General features: G+C 39.0%; 1 protein-coding gene across 2 annotated transcripts; it reads right to left on the minus strand.

The window, feature by feature from the left end:
- Nucleotides 1-584: 584 nt before the first annotated feature.
- LOC126368854 (uncharacterized) lies at nucleotides 585-7,330 on the minus strand. 2 transcript variants are annotated; one of them, XM_050013033.1, is made up of 4 exons: nucleotides 3,215-7,330; nucleotides 3,008-3,137; nucleotides 1,103-1,233; nucleotides 585-975 (listed from the first exon to the last, which is right to left on the minus strand). In XM_050013033.1, exons 1-2 carry the CDS (start codon nucleotides 6,383-6,385, stop codon nucleotides 3,135-3,137), a joined length of 3,174 nt encoding a protein of 1,057 aa, XP_049868990.1. In that variant the 5' UTR covers nucleotides 6,386-7,330; the 3' UTR covers nucleotides 585-975; nucleotides 1,103-1,233; nucleotides 3,008-3,134. The 2 variants fall into 2 exon arrangements, with proteins under 2 accessions (XP_049868990.1, XP_049868989.1); XM_050013032.1 differs by lacking the exons at nucleotides 585-975; nucleotides 1,103-1,233 and adding an exon at nucleotides 1,740-2,403.
- Nucleotides 7,331-9,834: the final 2,504 nt, after the last annotated feature.

Raw genomic sequence — 9,834 nt, forward strand, 5'->3', positions numbered from 1 at the left:
GCGGCGTTTCGTGCAATTATTTTGGTAGGTACCCACTAAAAATACACGTGATATAGGGAGGGGAGGGGGGTAGTCTTGAACATCTGGAAGGGGGGGAGGGGGGGTTTAAAAATGCCTAAAAATCATAGACATATAAGAGTATGGACTGGAAATACCTACAAAAAAAACGTGCCACTTCGTCGCATAAAATGGCGGCCTTTACTAGGGCTGCAAGCTGTTTCAATACTAGGATTACCATACTCGTACCTACTAGGTATAGCATCTTCTTCTTTGCGAGTCGATGGCGATCGATACTAAATTTTTGCTGACCAATAATAGGTATAGCATTATAATAATAAGTATTCATAAGAGAACAGAAAGGGAAGGTAAAGGGTAATTAGGTGGTGTACTGTATTTTTCGCAAATTTTTCGTGTAAAACTTGTTCTTTTTGGTATGTTGTGTGCAATAAAGTATATTTGTATTTGTAAAGGGTTTAGTCAAGATTTATCTAAGTAGTTTCCTTAACAACTCTATAACATTGATTACATTCTTTATTGCGCACAATTCGAATCCACCTGGAGTGTATAATGAAACATAAATTATAACGTAAATCTGTTTATTAGTAAGTATTCATTTCATACATTATTTATTATGTAACTACATTATATTTACAATAAATACAAATCTAAACAGTGTCAATTTGTTTAGAAATTGTCTTTGTGATACCCTGTCACATTGCATATATAATTATTATACGCTTTCGGAGAAAGAAAATGTAAAGTTAAAGCAAACTTTCTTATTTCTTGGGAATACTTCTTTGGCAAAGGTAAACCTTGAAATTTGTTTACCTGCCTTTTCAAAAAGTCTTGAGGTCCTGCCAATTCTTCCATCAATACACTTTGCCCTTTATTATTTGATTTTTATTCTGCAGATCTTCCATAATATTCTTCAAATTGGCTATCTTTTAATTTTTTCATCGCGTCTTCTTGAACAGACTGAAATAAAGTTTAATAATAATGTTAAAACAGTGTATGTACTAAAATATATCTGATTTAAGTGCATTGTGTACCTGGTTGAATTATACTATATCATGTTAAAAATATAAAATTATTTGATAAATACCTTTTCATGTACTGACTTATGAGACAGACGTACGGGCAATGGCAGCACAGACGACGTTGCAGCTGTGGATTAGTTTTCCAATATCACCTGTTTCAGTAAATCCAGTCGACAATTTTGGATTGAAAGATGGCCTGAAATGAAAGATAACATTCATTTATTTATATAAAATTTGTACAACTCATAATTGTTTCGACATATAATAGTTACAGACTAAGTATATTAAGTACATAATAATATGTAGTTGAATGATAGATAGTATAAACATGTTGTGATAACATGATACAAATATGTTATCTATCTAGCCAGTAGTGAGATGATGCAAGCTAGGCTGAAATTTAAATATAAATTTAAACACCAACAGCCTCTCTCTAACCATCGTCTTCTCAAGCTTTTATTTCTTGGAAACCTGTTAACGTAAAAATAATAACTAGTATTCTTAGCCAGTATTATTGGCGCAACACTAATTTGACTATGACGAATAAAGATATTGGAAAACAAAGAAAAATACGGTTTGTAGTATGACAATTACTCAAAATATATAAAGGTTTAATACAAATTCATGGCTCAGTTGCGTTGTAACATCAAAATCTATAGGATTGTTTGTATTATTCTGTTTTATAATCGTTTAATTTCAATATATATTTTTACAACGTATTTATTTATTTTATTTTAACAATAGTTACAACGTTTTCAGGTGGTAAGTATAATAGCTGATAGCGTCCAAGATGGCGATGGCGAGTGTTTTTGAACGAGAGTTGTCCCAAGATGGAGTTGTTTCTGAACGAGTGAATGCAGTGAATGCCGCGGTTCGTCGCTGACGCACTAGATGGCGCTGTCACTTCCCGACATGCCCCCAGCCTTGGAAGGTCCATCTTCCAAAACGTTAACGCTGCTTGATGGAGATGGCTCCAGTGGTAATGGGCAGATCTTGGAGAACGCACGTTGAATGACGCCTGACGCCGTACGAATATCAGCAACGCGTGACACCCCATCTTTACCGGGATATAGACGTGTAATTCTTCCCATACGCCATTTCAAAGGTGGCCAATTGTCCTCTTTGATTAAAACAAGCGTATTAAGCTGTAAGTCGTCGGCCTTAGTCTTCCACTTTGTCCTCAACTGCAGCTCCGAAATATATTCTGTAGACCAGCGGCGCCAAAAATGTTGTCTCATCTGTTCTATGCGGTCGTAGCGAGGGAGCCGGTTGGCCTGCCTGGAGGTGAGATCGTCGTGCACCGGCGCTGTGAGAGAACGCCCGATGAGGAAGTGCCCTGGTGTGAGGGGTTGCAGGTCGTTGGAGTCTGAGGACATAGGAGATATAGGGCGGGAATTTAGGACAGCCTCAATTTGCGCTAAGACCGTGCTAAACTCCTCGAATGTTAAATTTGCTGTGCCTACTACACGTCGCAGGTGAAATTTGCAAGACTTCACCCCTGCCTCCCACAGCCCTCCAAAATGAGGCGCGTATGGTGGGATAAATCGAAATTCTATACCATTATTTGAAGCGAAATTTACAATATTAGTTTGAGCATCATCATCAAAACATGAGGATATTTCCTTTTGTGCACCTACAAATGTTTTCCCATTATCAGAAAAAATCTCTGTCGGTTTTCCACGACGAGAGATAAAACGTTTTAAGGCCAGTAAGTAATCATTACTTGAGAGACTACTTACAAGTTCCAAATGCATCGCTCGAGTTAGAAAACATATGAATAAACATATGTACCCCTTTATGAGTTTAGCCCCTCTGCCTTTGCGATTTAAAATATATATGGGACCGGCGTAATCAACACCACAACGAAAAAATGGAAACGTTTGCTCTAAACGCTCGGCAGGTAGGTTACCCATGATAGGGTTCAATGTTTTACCCCTTAAACGCGTACAAACAACGCAATCATAAATTACCTTTTTTGATAGGTTCCGAACTCCTAAAATCCACCAATTATCTCGTAAGTTGGCTACTAGTAACTGCGTAGCCGCATGTAGTAACTGCTTGTGTTCGTATTCACATAATAACACAGCGAAACGATGTTTACTGCAAAGCAAGATTGGATGTTTTTTATTATAACTGAAACTAGATGAATTACACAGTCGTCCACCGATTCTAATTACCTCATTATCGTCTAGAAAAACATTTAATCCAACAATTTTGTTGTATAGTTTCTTGTTTTTAACTGATTTTAAAGGTAATTTATTGCGTAAACAACAAAAAATGTCAGGGAATGATTGCAACTGAGCGAGACGGGCGAGCTTCTGCTCGGACGAGAGTAGTTCCTGTGCGCTTAAATCGATTACACGATTTGATCGATTGTCAGTAACGCTCGATTGGCTGAATGATTGATTGATCGATTGTCGTTTACGCGAGTTATTTATGAAGCGCAAAACATATGCAAATACGCGTTTTAATTTTATATATGACGAATATTTCTCAAAATCAATAACGTTCGGAAACTGTATACTAGTAGTTGTGGCAATGATAGGGTTGCCCCTAACTTCGGGTAAATTATTTTCAGACGGAATATTATTATTTCGCCAATTTGTTTCGCGATCGTATAAAAAGGAAGGGCCACTCCACCAGAGTGAAGAGCGGCTAAGCATGTCTAGATTAAGACCCCTAGATACTAGGTCTGCAGGGTTGTCACCACTACTTACATGTAACCACTGCATATCTCCTGTCAATTCGTTTATCTCCGTGACGCGATTTTGAACGAACGTTTTTAATAAATGCGGCGACATTCGTAGCCAGCCCATCACTATAGTGGAGTCCGTCCAGAAGAAGACATGATCGAAAGATAAACGCAGTGAATCGATTATTTTCTTATACAATTTCGCACCTATCAACGCGCCGCAAAGTTCTAGACGGGGAATACTCAATGTTTTTAATGGCGCGACCTTACTTTTTGCACATAACAACTTTACAACAATGTCGCTGTCATCGTTATATGTCCGTATATATGCGCAGGCCCCATAAGCGGTCTGCGAAGCGTCCGTAAATATGTGAAGCTCGGTATATGGGTTGTTACCGCTTCGTACGAAGCGTGGAATTCTTAACGTATTTAAAGTCGAAAGAGAATCAATAAATTGATTCCATGTGCCAATGACGTCGCGCGGGACAGGCTCATCCCACCCGATCTTACATAACCAGAGCCGCTGTATTAGTACTTTAGATATAATGACGGCCGGCGAAAGCAAACCTAACGGGTCATATATCTGTGAAATGATCGAAAGCATATGACGTTTTGTTAACTGTGATACGTCATTAGGCTGCAGACTTGAAGTGAAGTATAAATTATCCGTATCGTTTAACCAACCTAGACCGAGGGTTTTGTTTTGAGTTAGCTCACCAACCGACAACTCCTTAGATATCGTATCGCACACGTCGAAGTTAAAAGTCCATTTACGCAATGGAAAACACCCTGATTTTAGGATTTCTGATGTTTTTCTGCAAATATCTAACAAAACATCTCGATCGTCGTGCCCAGTTATCAAATCATCTACAAAGAAATCGTTATTTATAACGTCAGCGATGACGTCGTCGTTACAATCCTGAGCAAGTTGTTTTAAACACCGCATACTCAAGTATGGTGCGGACGCGGTTCCGTAGGTGACCGTGTTCAGTTGAAAGATTTTCAGCGGATCGGACGTCTTCTCTCTCCAAAGAATTAGCTGTAAATCACGCATATCTGATTGAATTAAAATCTGTCGAAACATCTTTTCGACATCAGCACAGCCGACGTATCTGTGCTGTCTAAAACGTAATAAAATCGAGAATATGTCATTTTGAAGTTTCGGTCCGATCTGCTGAATATCATTCAGCGACTTGCCTGAAGAGGCAGCTGCGCTTGCGTCGAACACGACCCTCAACTTCGTGGTGCTGCTACTCTCGCGGAACACGCCGTGGTGTGGAAGAAAATAATTCGAACTACCGTAAGTATTCACTTCAGTCATGTGATTCATTTGTTTATATTCACGCATAAATTCAACGTATAATTGTTTGTATGATGGTAAACGATTTAACTTACGTTCGAGCGACATGAATCTTTTTTCCGCCATATTGTAAGAGTCGCCGAGTAATTCGGGCGATTCTTTCAGAGGAATACGCACGGCGAATCTACCGTCGTCTTCCCGCTTTGTAGTATCCATGAATATTTTTTCACAATACTTTTCATCATCTGTGAGCAATTTGTCCACGCGTGGGATGTCTTCAACTTCCCAAAACTTACGCATTTCAGCATCTAGACCTTGTACAAAATTGCACTGAATGTTGCCTTGAATTAATGAATTCGACTGAATAGGCCCTGATATTAACCATCCTAACTTTGTATTTTGCAGGTAAGGTCCATTGGGCAAACGAATTTTATTTTCGTGTAATAATTCCCAGAATTTATCTGCACCAATCAACAAATCGATGTCCGACGGCGTATAAAAGTTGGGATCTGCTAACGAAATATTTTCAGGAATGCAAGACATATCGATATCAATATGATGCGACGGCAAACGAGGAGTAATGCATGGCAGAACAATGCATGACATACTAGTATCGTAATCACTAGTTCTAGAACGCATATTTATTTTACACACAGAATTCGACTGCGTGACTGCTTGTCCCACCCCTGATACGTGTACAGTGGACTGTATTAAAGGAACGCGTAATCGTTTACTCAAACGTTCTGTGACAAAGCAATGTTGACTGCCATTGTCAAGCAGAGCGCGGAACGTATGAAAATTATTATCTTTGTCAGCTACTTCTACCAACGCTGTAGATAGTAAAACCGAATGGGAATTCGTTACCCCGGTATTCGAACCCGACCAAGAATGTAATGCAGTGGTAGTGTGCGATGGCCCAGCCCTATCATCAGCTGACTCGTTATATACCGCGGAGGGTTGGCCAGCGCCAGTATTATTTGACCTATCAAAATGCAATAAAGTATTATGTTTTAATTGACATTGTTTACAAGGGCCAAACAAACAATCATTTAGCGAATGACCTGAACGTAAACAATTACGACAGATTTGTTTTTCATCAACGATTTTAGACCTTTCTTTTACCGTTAGATTGAGAAAGACAGGACAAGTGTACAAAAGGTGATTGCCATTGCACATACTACATACGCGTTTTTTATCAAACGACTTGTTTGTTTGTTCCTTGCGCGTTACTACATAGCTATGACTATGCGTTTGTGACGTCGATTGAACTGGTTTTTTAGTCTCACTTATGTTCCTATCCTGCGTATTATTGAATTTAAACGTTTTGCCGTGGTTTAGGTTTATCATTTCTAACATATCGGCTCGGTTTCGAAGGAAGGTAATTAATTCAGATAATTTTAGTTTATACTCCGAGTCAGAGTCGCCTTGCGAATTAGATATGATAGTTCCCTTATACGACTCCCACTCTTTTTCTGTAGAAAGTTCAAATTTGGAAACGATCAAATAAATAAGTAACGTGTCCCAATGGTCAGTTGGTTCGTTTAGTCTTAAGAGCTCGCAAGTTACGTAACACGGTATCTATCATCGTTCTAATCTGCGCCGGCGATTCTTTGATCATGGGTGGAATTTTGTACAACGCTTTGACATGGTTGTGTACCAAGAGCCGCTCATTATGATACCTATTTTCTAATAATTCCCACGCAAATTTGTAATTAGAAGGTGTGAATTCCAATGCGCTTATAACTCGTTCTGCAGTACCCGTAACTGATGAACGCAAATAGTGAAATTTTTGAATTAAATCGAGATCCGTACGTTTATGAATCAATGTAGAGTATGAATTTCTAAACTCAAGCCATTTGTCGTAGGAACCATCAAACTGAGGTAGTTTTATATCAGGCAATTTCACTTTCGATATAAGCGAATCAGCGAAGTGAACGGATTTGGAACTTGTTGTATTGTCCTCAGTATTAGTTAGGCATTTTGCTTTTGCCATGCAAGAATAATAAAGCTCTTCATAGGATTCGCGATACTCCATGTTAGTTATAAGCTCTGCTTCTGGCACAATGCGCTCAATTTCACTCTGAATATCATTATAATTTTGAAAGGCATTTACCATGGCTTCGATACGCAACTGCAATTCGGCTTTAGCGACGTCGTTTAACGGCAAAGTTAATTTCTTGTCCAGGTAAGACTTGAAGTTAGTTACACGAGCTTTTAAAGTGCCTCGTTGTCGCTTAAGATCAACGAGAGCATCCTCATTCGATTTATCACACTCATTATCGCTACTCATATCGTCAGGCATTATGGAAAGACAAGGGTGAATACTTACAATTTCACGCGTAGCCCCGTCCCCCACGCATACAATAGCTGACAAGCACGAAGTCCTAAAACGTATAAGAACACGGTTTTAACACAAATCGAAGCACAGGGATGGGTTAGGGTGTCGTAAAAGGGGTCCCAACACTTAGAAAAATTTCACTTCAATTTTGTATGAACCATCGACTTAGCCGAATTTTCGAATGAAATTACTATGGAAGCTGGACTTGTAAAATTTTCAAAAGTTGATTCTACGTAGTGTCGCAAAAAGGGTCCGAGACTTAGAATAATTTTGGTCGTTTTTGTATGAACCATCGACTTAGCCGAATTTTCGAATGAAATTACTATGGAAGCTGGACTTGTAAAATTTTCAAAAGTTGATTCTACGTAGTGTCGCAAAAAGGGTCCGAGACTTAGAATAATTTTGGTCGTTTTTGTATGAGCCACGGACATAGCCGATTTTCGAGAGAAATTACTATGAAAGCTGGACTTGAAAAATTTTTCAATTTTCTTTGAAAAAGTAAGTTTTTTTTATTTTAATATATGCGGAAGAGGTGGGTTAGGGGTATCTAAAAGGGGGCAATTTTTTGTTATTTTTGCGCTACGACGCACCGTTTTCGAGATATTTAAAAAAATGCGTTTTATGTAATTTTAAAATATATCTTTAATTTTTTCTATGAAGCTCCGCGAAACACGTCCACGCTCGGTGTCCGCCACGCGTATTTTTTTTTTACAGGTATCCTTTTGTCACGGGTGCGAGCGAAGCGAGCACGGAAATTCGCGGCACCCCGACACTGTAGATATAGGTTACGAAGGCTGTATGGCAGGGGGCGAGCAAAGCGAGCCCCCTGCCATATAGCCGAGTGGGTTAGGTTACTTGTGACCATCGAGGCCCGAAGGGCCGAGAGGCGGCGGTGAAGACCTTTAAAGGTCACTGACTTTGAAGGTTTACTACACAAAGTTGATATAATGCGAATATTTTTGATTTTGGATAAGTGACCTTGACCTTTAAGGTCAATGATCTTGGTGACCTTGACCTTTGAGGTCACTGAAATCGAAAGTTTACTGCATAAAGTTGATATAATGGTAATATTTCTGATTTTGGACAAGTGACCTTGACCTTTAAGGTCAATGACCTTGACCTTTGATGTGTCTGACCTACACTATATTTGTGAAGAATAAGGGAATAAGGTCATGACCTTGACTTTAAGGTCAGTGACCTCCCAAGGTCATCTAAGGTCACCCGTGGTTTCCCCCCACCCTAATACTCCCACATCCCCCCGGATCCCGAATGTTACTTTTGGCGATTTTTGTTAAAAAATTTCTAAGTCCTAATTTTGTATGGGACCCTTTTTGCGACACCCCGACCCAGGGATGAGAAAAGGAATAATCTTCTTCACCAGAGCGCTGCTGAAGATTCTTCTCCTCGTAAATCGTTTGCATCCAAGGTCGACGATTTCTTCTCGTACATACGGCTCGATGGACCAAATGTTTAATAATCGTTTAATTTCAATATATATTTTTACAACGTATTTATTTATTTTATTTTAACAATAGTTACAACGTTTTCAGGTGGTAAGTATATAATAATAGCTGATAGCGTCCAAGATGGCGATGGCGAGTGTTTTTGAACGAGAGTTGTCCCAAGATGGAGTTGTTTCTGAACGAGTGAATGCAGTGAATGCCGCGGTTCGTCGCTGACGCACTAGATGGCGCTGTCACTTCCCGACATATTCAATGAATACGGGGTACTAACCTATGATGAAGTGACAAATACGATTGATTTCTGTCCTTTCTGGCACCACACTGTACAATACAATACACGGACATGTTGAATAACACTTTTTTCAACTTCAACTTCGATTTAGCAAATCAAATCCTCGTAATTTATCCGCAAAACACAAAATACGATCTCATAAACAGCTACTTGACAGCAGAAGTACCACAAAACACAGCGCATAAAATGGCGAAAAATGGCACGCACCTACAGCTGCTGTGACGTCATCACAAAATGTTGCCATAACTAGAAATAACAAATATATATTTATCTCTTTTACCAAATGAAATTTTGTACTAGTAAAAAAGAGACAAAACGATTATTGACGACCTGTTTCATAAACTACTCATATTTGTATAAGATGATGTTTATATAGTAGAACAGGGCGCCTCCATATAATTTCCTATCTCTATGCTAAAAATACATCACATGATTAATCGATGGCCCCTTTATAGTTCCTCATAGCAGGCCTGTCGTCACCGTTAATGATATAAAATTATAATGTTATGATATATCCCTATACTCTGATCCTTTGATCCTTCTTCCTAAATTCCTGTTTCACTAAATTCCTTTTTTTTATGAAATGTTTCCCCGTTTTGTCGGTGGCAAATACGCAAACCGCGTCATGCCAAAAAGAAAAAAAAAACCGCAACTGCTGTCAATGTCATTGTCAAAAATGACAATTTAAATTCTTGCAACCTTCCTTCGCAAA

This window comes from Pectinophora gossypiella, chromosome 8 (assembly GCF_024362695.1).
Source record: "Pectinophora gossypiella chromosome 8, ilPecGoss1.1, whole genome shotgun sequence".
In the NCBI taxonomy this organism is placed as follows: Eukaryota; Metazoa; Arthropoda; class Insecta; order Lepidoptera; family Gelechiidae; genus Pectinophora; species Pectinophora gossypiella.

Excerpts from the sequence above, each read along its gene's own strand:
- LOC126368854 (XM_050013033.1), bottom strand. The coding sequence starts at position 6,385 with ATGTTAGAAATGATAAACCTAAACCACGGCAAAACGTTTAAATTCAAT.